At 55.3% G+C, this 16,600-nt stretch overlaps 1 protein-coding gene across 2 annotated transcripts in view; it reads left to right on the plus strand.

Annotated features, from left to right (window-relative positions):
* Positions 1-1,824: 1,824 nt before the first annotated feature.
* FCER1G (Fc epsilon receptor Ig) overlaps positions 1,825-16,600 on the plus strand; it is a 30,167-nt gene continuing 15,391 nt past the window's right edge. Inside the window, exon 1 of one of the 2 annotated variants that reach the window (XM_006115252.3) lies at positions 1,825-2,085. In XM_006115252.3, the coding sequence (XP_006115314.3) occupies positions 2,028-2,085 (58 nt within the window). In that variant the 5' untranslated portion in view covers positions 1,825-2,027. The remainder of the gene's footprint in view (positions 2,086-16,600) is intronic. The other variant, XM_075907110.1, reaches the window with a different exon arrangement.

The following is a 16,600-nucleotide window of genomic DNA, read 5'->3' on the forward strand; positions in this document are numbered from 1 at the left end:
AGGGCGGGGGAGGTGCAGTGGGGAAGGGACCCAGAGGTGACTGATGCCATGGCGGGGAGGGGAAGGCCACCCTGGGGGATGTGACAGCGCCCTGTTGATGGGACAGTTTTGGCAGGGCCATGAGGGGGCAGTACCCATCCCTGAGAGCTGCCACAAGCCACCTATGGAGGGAATTAAGGGTTCGCTCCCCGCTGAGGACTGCCCTGCCCCCTCCCCCCGCCCCGGGCTGATGGCCAAGAGACCTGCACTAACTCCCCCACTGGGCAGCTCCGTCCCAGTGTCCACCTGAGTGGTGGGCAAAACAAAACGGTGCATGTGGGGGAGTAAATGCAGCTGCCCAGAATCCTCCTGCTTTACACCCTCCTTCCCTTTGACCAGTTCCTGGCCCCTTTTGGCCAGGCTGTGCCCCCCCAAATCCCCCGGCCGTGGTGCGGGTCCCGCGCTTACAGGCAGGGGCAGGAGCCGGGAGGTTCAGGGACTGCCCTGATTCTGCTTAGCAAATGAAGTGGGGGGAGGGTCCCCGAGGTCGTGCCCCCCCCCCCCAGCTGTGCCAGTTCTGCTCCGAGGGCTGGGGCCTCTTTTGGAGCTGGCAGGGAGGGGGGATTCTCTGGCCATCCCAGGGCTGGGTAGGGGAGCGCCCCATGCTCCTGTTGGAACGGGAGCGCTGCAGGGCCATGCAAACGCCTCTGGCCCTGCACAGCATTTCCTCTGAGCCCTGCAGGCGGATGCTGCCGTACAGCCGCTCTGAGTGACATAAGCAGGGAGTTAAGATGAGGTTTGCTGCTGCTCAGAGGGGCACTGCCAGCTGCTCCAGCTCAGCAGGCACGGGGATCGCCTTGGCCCCGGGCTTTCCCCACCCCCTCAATCTCCTCAGCCTTGGATTTCTGCCCCTATCAACCACCTCCGGCCCTTTGGGGTGGGGCACGATTATAACAATTAAAAGGCTTGTTTTTTCCCTTGAAAGTTGGCTTGGCTGAGCGGGGCGGGCGCTAGCCGTCCGCTCAGGGATGCCTTTAATGCCCAGGGGGAGGGGTTGTGCGGAGTCAGTGGTGCTAAGGGGAGGCCAGCTAGGCTGTAGACCGTGCCCCTTGCCCGGCGCAGAGCAGCCCAGTCCAGCTGCACCGGTCCAGGGAGCAGCCGCAGAGGAGCGGAGAGGGCACAAGGCCGTCTGTGGGGCTTGGCAGAGGGCGCTGAGGCAGCTGCAGGGAGGGAGGGAGACGGGTCTAGCCCCCACCTGGTTGTGATTATCTGTGAACCTGCCTGGCAGGGCTCTGGGGCAGGGGCAGATCAGTGGAAGGACTTGGGCTGTGCGCTGACTTTGGAGCTAGGGGGCACTGAAGCTGGGGGGGCAGGCCTAGAACCAAGAGAAGGTCTGCCCCCCCCCCCCCGGCCAGCTGCCAGGCTGGATCTAGCTCAACTCCATGGCATGAACAGCCCTAGCCAGGCTCGGTCGAACCCAGCTGTGGCTCTGGGCACTGCCTCACCAGGAACCTGAGCAAAGCTACAGGGCAGCAGCCCCCGGGGCAGAGCCTGGGGGACAACATGGGGGCGACGGGACGGAGCTGGGCGAGGTTGGTGCTGGGGGACGTTCTCAGATTCAGCAACCCCCCTGCTCCCCACCCATGCACTAGCCAGCCCCAAAGGGCCCCTAGGGTCAAAGGGCTGCACCCAGCCTTTGGGTGCCTGGCTGTGCTAGGGCTTGAGCAATTACCAAAGGCCTGCCAGCGTGCCCCTTCCGGGAAAGGGCCTGGCCCCTTGAGAACCGCTGGCTAGTTCCCTAATGCAACCCCAGCCCGGCAAAAAGGGAACTGCGCCGGGCGCTGGCCGTGCGAAGAGTTAAGGAGCGAGTGGTGAGCGCAGGAAGGCGTTGCTCTGTGGTTGTGGGGCGTCTTGCTGAGTCAATCGCAGCGCCCAGCCCAGCTCACACTGGACCGTGCGTCTTCGCCGAGCAGCCGCTGCTGCCTTCGCCCGGCCAGGGAGCGATCAGACCCGCGTGGCAGTTCCGTGGCTCGCACCCGCCGGCCATCATGAAGATGTGGCTCGTGCCCACCCTGCTGCTGCTGCTCCTCAGGGCTGAGGGCGCAGGTAAGGGAGGGGGGGCATTGTGAGCGGCCCTGGGGCTCCGGCCCTTCTTGCAAGAGCAGGCCTCATGCGCGGCGTGAGCTGAGCGCGTTCTCATGCGGCACCCTTGGGGAGGGGCTTGGTGTGAGGGCACTTGGCTGCTGGGGCCTTGAGTCTCTCGCAAGCCTGACAGCCTGAAGGGGCAGTGCCTGGCTGGGAGCAGGTCTGAGCCTGTAGCTGGGCCTCCGTGGGTCCTGCCCCACCCTGTGCTGGGAGGGGGCCTTTAGAGAGCTGGTTTTGAATGGTCCCCCCCAAGCCGCCGTGTCCCCAGGGTGACTAAACCCCTTGGAGGCCTGTAGGGGCCTGGGAAGGGGGCAAAGTCTAGGTTGGGCTGGCGTCTCTGGGGTCATGCAGAACTATGGGGTGGCCCTGAGGCGAAGGGCCCTGGACCGGAGCTTTAACTAGGGGCCAGTTTTGGGGGGCAGCCTCTTGCTTTGTTCCTCACCCGCCTCCTGCTGTGGGGCAGGACACCCCGCCCCTCTGAGCCCCGTCTGGGGCATCCAAAGGAGTGACTCCCAGCCCCCAGATCCCTGCCCAGCATCCCCTAGCAACACCCCTTGGCTTCCTAGCTGTGGCCCCAGAGTGGGATAAAGGCCAGGCACTGTAGCCCCCCAGCTGGGCATGGAGATGGACTTCTGCCCAGGCCCTGCTGGCAGCGGCAGCCGTGCTGGGGTGCTCGGTGGAGCTGTTCATCCAGGGGTGTGTGGGCCTCTTTGTGGAGCCAGTTCCCTTGGGCCCCCTATACGTGCCGTCTGCATTTACAGGCCCCAGGATCTCCACACGAAGCCCCGCTCACGATCCTGCAGAATGGCTGCTCCCCACGGCCTCCTGGGGGGGGTCCCGTTGCTTGGACACAGATGCACCCAGAGCTAGTGTGGCTTGAGCTCTTGGCTGAGGGAATCCTTTCCCAACTCTGGGCCATGCCGCTCGCCTTAAGCCCCCTCCACCCCACTCAACTCCTCTGCCCAGCACCCCCTCCCCCATGGAAATGCCCCCCCTGTTCCAAATAGCTCCCCTTATGACCGACCCTCTCCCCTCCGCCGGGCATGATCAGAAGAGTCCGGGTTTGTGCGGAAATCTTCCGACCCAGCGTGGGAAGGCTTTGGAATCTCTGCGGTTGAAGGCAGGTTAGAAATGCCGGATCCTCCCCTTCTTTTCCTGTCCCCTTCTGCGCTCCCACCCTTTCTGGAGACTTGCTGGGGCTGGAATACGGAAGCATTCCAAGGCCGCCCTCTGAAAACTCCTCTCTGCAGCCTCTTGCCTGGAGCACCCCTTTGCTGGTGGCCGATGGACTGAAGTGCTCAGTTCTCTCCCCCTGAGCTCTGGGGAGGGGTGGGCAGGCCCTGGAGGAGAGGGGGGTAAATAACGAGATCAGTGCTTCCCAAGACTGGGCCTGGAGCTCAGAGAGCCCTCAGTGGTGTTCCTGCTAGACTAGAAGAACTACAGGGGACTGGCCAGCGGACGGGTGGCACCCGTAGCCTTGGATGTGTGTGTTCTGCCTCTGGCTTTTGAGGCTGGAAGGCTTGAGAATAGATCCGCCCCTGCCTCTGGATCCGAACAACGCTGGGGGTGGGCTGGGGAAAGCAGGGCCAGTCCACGGAAGGGGAGATCCGTGTGTGGTGAGATTACCCGTTTGGCTGATAAGGGCGATGTGCTGATGCTAACTCTGCTGGGAACGGTTTGGTGCGGTACCGTACTGTGCGTCGCTTGATTATGAAACTGATAGGTTTCCAGTGAACCTTGTGTAGTCCCCTTACTAGAGGGGCCTCTGTTTTTCTGGAAAGACCCTGTGTGCTACAATCCAGACTACAATTCCTATGAGCCCGTGGGAAGAACAGGAAGGAAGGACTCTGGTGTGGAAGTGCTCTCCCTCTCCATGTGCATGACAACAGAGGCCTAGCAGTCTGGGACGCTGCCCTTGGAGTTTGGAATAGAAGGGGAGCCAGGCTGCTGTGGAGGAGTTTGATTCAGTCCAGGGGCTGTTGGGGTACGTCTAGACTACATGCCTCTGGCGACAGAGGCATGTAGATTAGGCTACCAGGCATAGGAAAATGAAGCGGCGATTTAAATAATCGCTGCTTCATTTAAATTTACATGGCTGCCGCGCTGAGCCGATAAACAGCTGATCCAGCTGTTTGTCGGCTTAGCGCGGTAGTCTGGACGCGCGGGTGTCGACATCAAAGGCATTTGTCGACCACCCAGGTATGCCTCCTGGGATGAGGTATACCTGGGTGGTCGACAAATGCCTTTGATGTCGACACCTGCGCGTCCAGACTACCGCGCTGAGCCGACAAACAGCTGATTGGCTCAGCGCGGCAGCCATGTAAATTTAAATGAAGCAGCGATTATTTAAATCGCCGCTTCATTTTCCTATGCCTGGTAGCCTCATCTACATACCTCTGGCGACAGAGGCATGTAGTCTAGACGTACCCTTGGAGTGCAGCTACAGACTGGGACTAGATGCCTGTAGAACTGGGATCTAGCAGGCTGCTTCTGATAGGCACAGCATGAGGCAGTAAGTAACTGGGCCTGGTTGAGAAAGTGCTGCCTGGGACAGAGCTGCTGTCTAGCTTGGACTGAATCTCCACTACAGCTGCAGTTCTTCAAGCGCGCCCATGCAAGCAAGAGTCTGGGACTGAGAGTCCAGGGGTGTGCGCACTCTGGGGTGGGATCAATATTGTCAGTACAGATGTTAGAAATATAAATCCCAATTCTTGTGTGCTCTTTGTTAATGCGATTCAATGTTAATCTGTTAAACCCTGTTTCTTTAAGTTAAGTAAAGATTGTTTAGTCTAGTGTAGTCTATTCGATGGATATGATTTGTAGTTGTTGTGCTGGAATTAGATCCAGATTATAGCTGGAATGAGTATATTCCTGGAGGCTCTCAAGGCACACCAGTGAGTGTGTACTAGGCCAGCCAGGTGGAGGCACCGCCATTTTACGTTCATGACGAGCAAGGGGGTGGATAGGGCTTTTCCCAACTAAACACCACCACCACTGGGGTGCTCAGGATCGCCTTTTGGGTTAAAACCATCAGGCACCCAGGCACACCTGTGAGTGTGACCTGCTCCTGAGTAACCCGGGAAGGAAAAAGGGGGTTACACTTGTAAAGGCGGAATTGTCATCCAGTGAGTGTGTTTCTAGCGGGGTCCGGCCGGGAGCAGCTCTTGGCCCTACCTTATTTAACATTTCCCTTCCGAGCCCGGGAAGAAAACCTAAACTCCTCGCTGGGGAAGTTTGCAGAGGACACCAAAACTGGGGGAGGGGCTCATGAAGAGGGTGGGTCGCTGACAGAGTGCAATCTGGCTCGCTTGGCCAGTCGGGCCCAGGCCAACACCAGGCGTTTCAATAGGGCTCCAGGTGTCGGCGTACAGCTAGGAACCAAGAACGTACTGACAGGCGGCTCTACCCAGGGCTGGCCTTACCATGAGGCGAACTGAGGTGGCCGCCTCAGGTGCCAGACTGTGTGTGGGGGCGCCACTAGGACCCAGAGTGTAGAAAATTGTGTCTGCTGCTGGTGCAGATGTGTTCTCTCTGCAGTGCCGTGAGAGGAGCAGAGCAGGAAGAAGGCAGAATTGGGACCTTTCAACGTTTTGGCCCAAGCGAGGGAGCATGGGGGCGTCATTTGAGCTCCCCGCCTCAGGTGCCAAAATGTTGTGGGCCGGTCCTGTTTCTACCCCGGGAAGCAGGGACTGTGAAGAAGCTTTGGGGAGCGTGGTAGGTAACCAGCTGAACACGGGCTCCCAGAGCGACGCCATGGCCGGACACATAAATGGGAATGTCGAGTAGGAGCTGAGAAGTTATTTTTCCTCTGTAGCTGGCACTGGCGCGACCGCTGCTCCAGGAGGTTGCTAAATTGGGGCAGAGTCAGAGCAGAGTCCGGGGAATGCAGAAAGGATTAGAAACCTGCCTGGCAAGGACAGATGCCAGGAGCTCCAGCTATTTAGCTTGTCACCCCCCCAGCGTCTCTGTGCTTTGACGTCTACGTGGGCCACAAATAGTTAATAATGGGCGCGAGAGGCCCTGCTCAGCCTGGCAGTAAAGGGTGTGGTTTTCGCAGCGAGAGTAGCCAGCTGATCGAGAGCGATGGCGTCTCCAGCCAGAATCTCCAACCGCTCTGTTCTAGGAATGATCGGGGGCAGGTCTCTGGCCTGGGGAAACCAGGATGCCAGATGTGATGGTCATGGTGGTCCCTTCTGGCCTTGGACTCTGTGCCTCCATTCCCAGTGTTTCCTCATTCGTTTAGTCCCAGCAGAGACAGGTGCCCTGGGATAAATCCAGCCCTGCCAGAGCTGCCACCGGGATTTCAGCCTCGCTGCCTACACGTGACCCATGCCCTGTGCTGCCCGGCTTGGGCCATTCCAGTTGCTAGCGATGGGGGCGGGGTAGAGGGAGACATTGTTAATTCTTGCTAGTTACAATGGGCACCTCTGAGCCTGAATATATGTGGGGAGAGGGGGGAGGAGGGGTGGACGGGAGAGAGGGATAATAACGTCCTGGAAGAGCAATACAGGCCACTTTTCCTCTAGCCAAATTCCCCCCACGGCGGTGCCCAGCATCTTTCCCTGCTCGGCTGTCTCTTCTCTCCCTCTCACTGGTCCCATGGCCCAGCCGCTGTCTCTGCCCCCAGCTTGGGGCTTACCCCCAGTGGGAACCACAGTTCTTGAACTTGCTCCCACCCTGAAGTCCTGTGCTGGGCCTTTCCTGGTCCCTTCTTTCTCAGTTTGGTCACGGACTACCTAGTCACACTGTGCCTCAGTTTCCCTGTAGTAAAATGGGGATACTTCCTTCCTTGCCTGGCATGCTATGAGGAAGGGGCTCAGAGAGACAGACCGAGCCCCTGGGGGTCAGACGGAGGAGAGGATGTTAATGGGATTTGTAATCTCCCAAGGAGTCGGAGGAAGTAGTAACACTGAGGGGACTTCCCAGGTGGAGTCTGAAGCCAGAGCTGGATTAAGAAAGAGGCTTTCAGGGCTGAAGCCCTGGGGCTTGGGCTAAGGGGGTGGCCCCATGCATGCAGTGTTCTGGGCCAGTTCTGCCTGGCGGAGGGGGGCAGTGATGGCTCTGTGCGCTGCTGATTCTCTCCCCCCTCCCCCCCCAAGAGCTGCGTCACTGTGACAAGTGCTGCACTGGGAAGCTCTGTCCTGGCGCTGCCCTTGCCTGCAGGCTCCGCCCCTTGCAACTCCCATTGGTCACGATTCCTGGTCAATGGGAGCTGCAGGGGGCCATGCCTGGAGGTGAGCATGAGGCAGTGAGCGGGCCACATGGAGCCACCTGTTTCCCCCCACCAAATGGGGGCTGCCCCAGGTAAGTACTCACACCCTGCCCCATAGTACGTCCCAGACCCTGCCCCCTCCCACACCCTAACTCCCTGTCAGACCCCACACTCCCAACTCAGCCTCCTGCCCTGAATCCCCTCCCATGCTCCAAATCTCTTGACTGCAGCCTGGAGACCCCTGAATCCCAAATGCCTCCTCCCCAGCCCCACCCCAGTGCCCACACCCCCAATTGGAGCCCTCACCCCTCCCGCACTCTCTCTCCTGCCTCAACCTGCAACCCCCCCCACACACTGATCCCAATTTTTGGTTCCACCCCAGAGCTAGGGTTGCCAGGTGTCCGGTTTTGAACCAGACAGTCCAGTATTTGAGCTTTCTGTCCAGGAAACAAATTGAGACATGTCCGGTAGTTTCTAATTAAGTACGTTTTATTGTTATCATGAGTATCAATAAGTAGTTGTGTCCTGAGTGAGTGTGTCTACCAGCCAGGCCATACGCAGCTACACCGTAAAGAGGAGAGGGGCCGGGGCGGGATGGAATCTCCGGGGCCAGACTTATCCGTGCGCCCCACCGGGACCATGAGCGGGATGGGCAGCACCCTGGGATCTGCATGCGCCTGGACCAGCCCCTCTGCCTGCTGGCTGGCTCCCCTCCTGCCAGCCCTGCTCCCCCCCACCCTCTCCCGGCCAGCTCTGCTTCCTGCCAGCTGGTTCCTTCCCCCGATCTACCCCAGCCAGCCCCGCTCCCCACTGGCCAGTCCCCCCCCATCTCCCCTGGCCAGCCCCACTCCCCCCGACCCCCTCCTGGCCAGCCCTGCTTCCTGCCAGCCGGTTCCCCCCCGGCCAGCTCCGCTCCCCCCAACCCCCTCCTGGCCAGCCCCGCTCCCCTCCTGGCCGGTCCCTCCTACTCCCCTCCTGTTCTGAGATCATGTGTGTCCAGTATTTTTTGAAAGCATTTGGTAACCCTACCCAGAGCCTAGGGGACCCCACAAAATCTGGTAGCTTCAGGCCCCCAGAAGAGTTAATCTGGCCCTGCTTGGGGCCTCTCTTTACAGACATACTGCCATGGAAAGGCCCTTGGTGCTCCCATGGGCTAATCCACAGTGCAGTTGCTCTTTAGGCACGTGGCCAGGATAACAGGACAGACAGAGAATCCCAGGGACAGACTCAGCCTGAACTGGGGGGATGGGGTGGGCTGTGGGGATATATTCCTGCCCATGGAGCTCCAAAGCGTGATGGAACAGACCAGGCCTGAGGCCAGCGTGTCTGGTGTCTGATGTCAAGGGGCCTGGACATCCCAAACCAGGGGAAACTCGCAGTGCGTGTCACTTGAAGGTGGGGTTGGTTCAACCCCCAGTTCCGGGGTTGCCCCCATGGTAGGAAGTTGCTGGGGCCTGCAGGGCCCTAGCCATGAGCAGCACAGTGAGTTCCCTCACTCCTCCAGCCCCACGGCACACCCACTGCTGCCTTCTGTCTGGCACCAGCCTCTGCAGTGACTGAGTGGGGGATACGCACAGGCTAAGGCCTGGCAAGGGGGATGAATAAATGTAAACAGCTTGGGCTGTGTCTAGACTGGCAAGTTTTTCTGCAAAAGCTTTTGTGGAAAAACTTGCCAGCTGTCTACACTGGCCGCTTGAATTTCCGCAAGAACACTGACGATCTCATGTAAGAAATCAGTGCTTCTTGTGGAAATACTATGCTGCTCCCGTTCGGGCAAAAGTCCTTTTGCGTAAAAGGGCCAGTGTAGACAGCTCAGATTTGTTTTGCACAAAAAAGCCCCGATCGCGAAAATGGCGATCGGGGCTTTTTTGCGCAAAAGCGCGTCTAGATTGGTCACGGACGCTTTTCCGCAAAAAGTGCCTTTGCGGAAAAGCGTCCGTGCCAATCTAGACGCTCTTTTCCGCAAATGCTTTTAACAGAAAACTTTTCCGTTAAAAGCATTTGTGGAAAATCATGCCAGTCTAGATGTAGCCCTTGGAGTTTAGAGAAGGCTTGATAGCATCCACCCCAAATGGGGGTGTGTGTATGTGACAGACAGCCCCCCCATGCTTTATGAAATGGACTTATGGACACAAATATGCATTACTCAAAGATGCTTTGGACAAAATATCTCATGTAACCTATCAATTTTAATGCCATGGTCTGCTGGATGTGTAGATCTTATTTTGGGGGGTGTGTATTATCCTTGTATGTAGAGTTAGAAATATGGAATATGGTTTTAAATGTGCGAATGCAAGTCACCAAGGGTGTTTCCCTCAATGTCTGGGTAACACCTGTAAACAGCCTCTTTTCTCCTGTAAGTCCTAGCAGTGGTTGGTCTTAGGAAGTCACATGATCATCCTAACTGGTAGAGTCTGACCAGGGAATTTTCCATGGAAGAGTGGAATGCAGACACAGAATTCCCACCTAAAGAGGGAGGCTATTTAAGATTCAATGTTTTCAGGCCCTTTGTGATTGGCTGGCATGTCACTCCGGAGAGAATGAACCAGAGACCCCAGGGAAAAAAAGATCTTCCCTAGCTTGGAGGTTTAGCTGAAATGAGAACAGTTTTAGGGTAAGTTTGTACCGAACTTTTAGTGTTCGAACTAGCTACGTGTTTTGTTATTTTAAGTTTGTAATCTGCTTTGCCTGTTTTCACTTGCAACCCCTTACATCCCACAGCTTGTACTTAATAAAATCACTTGTATTTACTATCAGGCCCCGTGTAAATAACTGTTACCTGGGGGAGCAATCAGGGTGTCCCACCTCCTTTCATTGTTAAAGGGGGCTTGCCAGAACGATTCGTTTGGGGTTCTGATCCCATTTGGGGAGTGGGTTTCCCTGGAAGCTGGGCCCCAAACTGCAGTCTCCTCCCACCAGAGGCGATCCAGTGTCTGCATTGCCCTGCGGAGCAAAGGGTGGTGAGCTCAGCTCTGTGCCTTGCGGGAGACCAGGGGATCTGGCCCAGCAGGACCGGGTGGTGAGAAGCCCCAGAGAGCAAGGTGGTGAATGTCAGTGGTTCTGCCAGCACACTGGGAAGCAGCCCCCAAGGGGTCTTCTGTGACCCATCCTGTCACGGGGGGTCTCAGTCCTGCCCTGTCCATCATGGCCTGCAAAGTCAGGATGCCAAGGTTCTTAGTTCTGCCACTATCTCCAGTCTCCTCCCTCCCTGCCAGTCCGTCCTGGCCTGAGCTTGCAGGCAGCAGGAGGGAAGCATCTCAGGCAGCCAGCAATGGCATTTGCTAAGGGGTTGTGTCTCAGTGTTATAACTGTAACAGCCCTAGCCTCTGTACGAGGACCCTTTGCACACCCACCCCCTGTGCATGCCCTCCCACCTGCGAATGCACACGTACCTGCATGTACCTCCTCTACAAACGTACCTGCATGCTTGCACCCAAATTCCTACATGCACGTTCACATATACCTATGTGCACACCTGCACACATACCTGTATACACATGCATGCACATACACATGTATTTGCATGCATGCGCACACACCTGCATACGCAGACACAAACACACAACTGGGTGCACATACATCCTCGCACCTGTGTGCACATACATACCTGAATGCTTGCATATATACACCTGTGTGCACATACAGGTCTATACGCCACTATGTATGTGCATGCAAACATACACACATGTACTCAATTCAGACACATGCTGTTGATAAACATCCCAGGGATGGCACCTAGCAGTGCTGGGCTGACATGTTTCTCTGAGTCCTCCAGCCAAGCCCTTCAGGGTGCAAGATGCTCCCTTCTTGCCAGGATCCTGCACGTGTGCATGGGGAGAGGAGAGTCAGGGTGCCCTGCTCATGCTGCCTCGTCCACTGCTGGCACAGCCCTCAGGCTGGGGGCAGGGGCAGTGCCACCTCCTACCCCGTCTGGGCCAACTGGCAGGGATTACAGAGCTCCTAGCTAAAATGTTCTTTATGACTCAATGGAAGGTGCTGGGTAACCTTCCCACCCAGTGCCCGTCTGTGGCACCTCCAGCCTGCAGGACTCTGGGCACCTTCAACACACTAAGGAACTGAATCCTCAGTGAAGGAGGGCTGCATGAGTAGCCCTCGTTGATAGATGGGGAAATTGAGGCACAAAGCAGGGATGTGACTCACCTCACAGCAAGTCAGAGCCAGAAATAGAATCTATATCCCCTGATGGCTCCTCCCCCTGTTCCAAATACTAGACCTCACCCCCTCTGCTTACAGCTTTGGAAGAGAGGCATTCTAGGAGGCAATGCTGTGTGGGGAGGGGAGCAACAAGGGAAACTCCTCCCCGCCCCCCCCCCCCCGCCCCCCCCCCGCATGGGATGAGGAGGACACAGCTGCAGCCTGTCTCTGCTCCTGCTTTATGGGCAGAGTGCTGCAGCCAAATATCTCGACTTTCCCTTGCGTGTGGTTTCTGCCAAGCCCCTGCACTGGGGGTGATGCTCATTGCGCAGGCCGACTCCCTTGGCCGCACACACCCTGCTGCTGAGCTCCTGTGTTTCCTGGGCTCTGTGTTGTGTTACTGACAAACCTGAACTGCCTGAGTAGCCAAAAAAAGAGCATGAGAGCCAAAGTGAGCGGGTGCCCGTGGGTGGGAGAGAGGCAGGCCGAGCAAACCACAGAGCTGTCTGGGCAGCGCACACATGAAATCAGTCATGATTTCATTTACAAGTGCACACTGTTTTGTGCATAGACTACAGATTTGTGCAGCGCACACCTAGCTTGCATGCAGGCATGCACACAAACACACATGTGCATGTCCTCCCACCTGCATGTACACCCTTTTCCCCAAATTTACCTGCATGCAAACACACGTACCTCTGTGCACACATACATACACACACCTGTGTACACACATGCCTACACATACACATGTCTTTGCATGCATGCGCACACAACCATACATGCACACACCTGCATGCACACACACCCTCACAAACACACACAGCTGTTGGCACATACTTCCTTGCAGCTGTGCACACACATACGTGCATGTTTGTGTAACCCATGCACCTGGTGTGGTTCACTGTCCCATGCAGTGGCACTTAGATCACTTACAGCAAGTGATAAGAACAAGGGAGCTCTACAGCCTAGACTGAGAGCGAGCTGGTTTTATAGCTTAAGCTGTAGCCACTTCTGTAGTACGCTCCAGAGGTCCCAGGTTCAAAGCCACCTGCATGCTTCATACCCACACTGTTGATAAACTATATAGTCAGTTGCTTGCCCGCACTAAACTGTTCAAGAGACCAAATAAGCAACAATAGTTAGGTTTATTACTATAAGCCAATAATAATACAGCACTGGACAAAATGCCCCCAAAATGAACTGAGATCTGATTTGTTTTATTATTAGTGTGTGAACATTGAATAGAATCTTTGTATTAATGCATTTGGATGCATTTGTTTTTTTACAGGGCATTTTTTCCAGTGCTGTATTATTGGCTTATAGCATACAGTTTATCAACAGTGTGGGTATGAAGCATGTAGATGTGTGTGTACAGATAGATATATGCATGCACACAGGTAGGTGTCTACAGGCAGTCCCCGGGTTACGTACAAGATAGGGACTATAGGTTTGTTCTTAAGTTGAATTTGTACGTAACTCGGAACTGGCTCCAGATTCAGCGGCTGCTGCTGAAACTGACCAGGGGCTGACTACAGGAAGCCCGAGGCAGAGTTGCTCTGCCCCGAGCTTCCTGGAATCAGCCACTGATCAGTTTCAACAGCGGCTGAATCTGGAGCCTGGGACAGAACAGCTGGGGCGCTGCCGGGTAGGTCCCCCCAGGACCAACCCGGCAGCACCCCAGCTGCTCTACCCCAGGCGTCCACAACAAAAGCCTGGTCTGCTGGGGGGGGGGGCGCACTAGCTGCGCCCTCCCCCCCCCCAGCAGACCAGGGACACCCGGAGCAAAGCCTTGGAGGCGCGGGACCCCGCCGCCTCCAAGGCTTTGCTCCGGGTGTCCCTGGTCTGCTCGGGGTGTCCCTGGTCTGCTGGGAGGGGTCCCCAGCAGACCAGGGACACCCCGAGCAAAGCCGCAGCGGCGGCGGGGTCCTGCGCCTCCAAGGCTTTGCTCAGGCAGCTTTTCTCGCCCCGGAGGACGCGGTGGCGGGACCACTGTGCGTCTGGGTGGTCCCGCCGCCCGCAAGTTCCAAGGCGAGAAAAGCCCCGTTTGTAAGTGCGGATCCGACATAAGTCGGATCCGCATAACTCAGGGACTGCCTGTATAAGTGCAGACAGGTGCGTGTATGCAAGTATAAACACAAGTGAGTGACTTTGAACCTCTGAAGCTTACTATAGGAGTCGCTACAGTTTGAGCTATGAAACCAGCTGGCTTGGTGCAGATGCAAAGGGAAGTGGTATGGACTGATTATGAATATTGATAAAACGAAGACAATGGTATTTGGAGATAAGGAAACAGGAAGGAAGATCAGTGTAGATGGGATCAAACTAGAGAACATAGAGAAGTTCATGTATTTAGGGAGCAACATGACGTATGATCTAGATTGTAAGAAGGAAATAGCAACTAGAATAGCAAAAGCAAGAGTGAGTTTGAAGGCGATAGATAAGATCTGGAAAAATAAAGCGATTAGCTTAGGAACAAAGCTGAGCATCTTGAAAACGTATGTATTTAGCAGCATGTTGTACAGCTGTGAGACATGAGTGATAATGAAAGATTTGAAGAGCAGGATATTGGCGTTCGAGAGGAGTTGTTATAGAAAGATTCTGAGAATAGGATTGATGCAGAAGATCACCAATGAGGAATTATATAGGAAGATACTGCCAAAGGAGAACCTACTGCAGAAGGTTATACAATGGAAGTTACAGCTATTCAGGCATATCTGCAGAATGAACGATGAGTGAAAAGTTAAGACCTTGGTATTCGGCATAATGGATGGTCTGAATAGGAGAGGCAGACCCCACAGAGAATGGGGAGATGATATAGTAGATTGGTGTGGAGCTAGTCTACAGAAACTAAGCCACTCTGCACTGGACAGGGAAAGATGGAAGGAAATAGTGAGGGAAGCTATGGACACCAATGGGTGTTGAGCTAATGGTTATTGATGAAGATGATAATGACCCAATTCTCCAATAGTAAATGGATCTGGCTAGATATTATCCATGCCATAACCCAAAGGTGTTCCCTGCTAATCTGGACAACACTGGTGTTAGGAGAATCAATTGTTCTCTAGTCAACAAGTTGTTCTCTCATCTCCCTCAGTTTTCTTAAACGGGACCATTACACAGCGGGGGATGAGGTAGAGGGAAAGTTATATGGGGGGGATTTATTTCCAAAAATATGTATTTAATGTTAGGAAAAACAAATAAGTATGCACATGTACATGCCCAAATCATGGTAATTTATGTGTGCGGGGGTTTGCAGACTCCGTAATAAAAATAATGTACAGTTATCTCTATTCTTTAGTGCAGTGTTTCTCAACTTTTTTTTTATAAAGTACCCCTTTAAAAATAATAAAGTACCTGCTTAAAAAAAAAAAAAGAAGTATCCCCAGTACCTACAGATTTCAGAGACACCCAATTTTTCTCTACCATTGCAACACATTTGTTTAAACAACTTCATTGTAGCCGGGTAGGCAATGAAATTTTTGGCTGTAAAAAGTACAGAAATAATCAAGCGCTGTAAAACTTAAAACAAAAATCCAGTTTTCTCCAAATTTTCTCCAAATTTCTGTTGATGTACTCCCCAGACTTCTCTGGAGTACCCCTAAGGGTACTCGTTTCACTGGTTGAGAAAAGCTGCTTTTGTGGACCTAAACAGAATAGAAACACAAATAAGGTGGATGTTCTCGTTCTTTTTGTTGCTGTTTCTTTGATTGCTTCCTCCCCTTCCCCTCCTTCTGCCCTCCCCGCCTGCCTTGCTGGGTGGAGAGTCTGCTGCTGTGAAAAATGCTACTTGTATGTGAATGCCACTTTTTATCACACCTCCCGGCTAGCTACTAAGTCTGCTGGAGCAAGTGACATTAACACACATGCAAATAGCATTTTTCCCCCGCAGATTTTCTTAGCCTCTACAAGCCTGGGGCAAATGAAGCTCTGGATAGGGATGCTGGTAAGGATACAGTAGGAGCCAGAGGTGATGGGAGAAATGGATAGGGGGCCAGGGGAGCAGTGGGGGACAGTGGTGATAGGGGGTGGGGATACTGGGGCGGCATTGGAGCTTGGGGAGCTGGGAGGGGGAACTTGAAGCTGGCACCTGCTGCTGCATGGCCAGGGGTGGGGGCCAGGGGTGGGAGCCCGAGAGCCCAAAGCCCCAGGGCCAGATCCCAGGCCCCAACCCCACGTCCTTTGTCCAGGAATTGGAGCACATGGCCGAAGCCTGGGGCTACAGGAGACAGCTGGGGTCAGTGTGAGCAGTGGGGTGAGAGTGTGCTGAGCTCAGGGCTAGGCCTTGTGGCCAGGGGACAGAGCCTGTCACCAATGGGGAGGAGAGGGGGGGGCTTGAGCCCAGGTCCAGAGCCTGCCATCACGCAGTTAGATCCTGAAGCCCTGCAGCCAGATCCCAGGGCCTGAGCTCAAAGCCCCATGGCTGGAGTCTGGGGGTCTGCACCTGGAGCCAGGAGCCCCCATATTGACTGGGGCCCCTAGGCATGGGCCCCATGGACTCATGTTAATCCACCGCTGGTAACAAGGCCTGCGTGCCTCATCTGAAACACGATGCAACCGATCAGCTTTCAGCCTCGTTTCTCTGGTATTAGGGTCTCCCCCGGATGTGTGTGGTTAGCACCTCCTCTCCAGGGTACTGGGGGCACCTCCTCCATCTGAACCGGGGAGAACCTGTACCAGTCATGTCTGGGCTCTTCCTTCCAGCCTTCTGGTGCAGGCCTGTTGCTATGGTAACTTGTCGTCCTGGGCTTGACAGCTGCCCTGCTGACGTACCCCAAAACTTGCTTCTGTGACTGCAAGGGGTTAAATGATACGTGACCCAAGTGAGCGGGGGGGAAGGGGGGGGGAGGAGAGGGGAATATACAACTCCGAGGCCAATGTCAGCGATATAACTGCTCTTATGTTACAATCATGTGCTTAATACACACTGAACAAGGTGTGATGCGCATAGTTCCTATTGGTAATGTGAGTGCTGTAGATAGGTATCTGCTAGGCAGCAGCAGGTACCTGTGCACATGCACACAGGCAGTCGGTCCCAGGCTGTTGGCTGCATGGGAACACCTCACCCCCAAAGGCCACTCCTTGGGATGAGCCAGCTGCAGGCCAGCC

Source organism: Pelodiscus sinensis, chromosome 24 (genome assembly GCF_049634645.1).
Source record: "Pelodiscus sinensis isolate JC-2024 chromosome 24, ASM4963464v1, whole genome shotgun sequence".
In the NCBI taxonomy this organism is placed as follows: Eukaryota; Metazoa; Chordata; order Testudines; family Trionychidae; genus Pelodiscus; species Pelodiscus sinensis.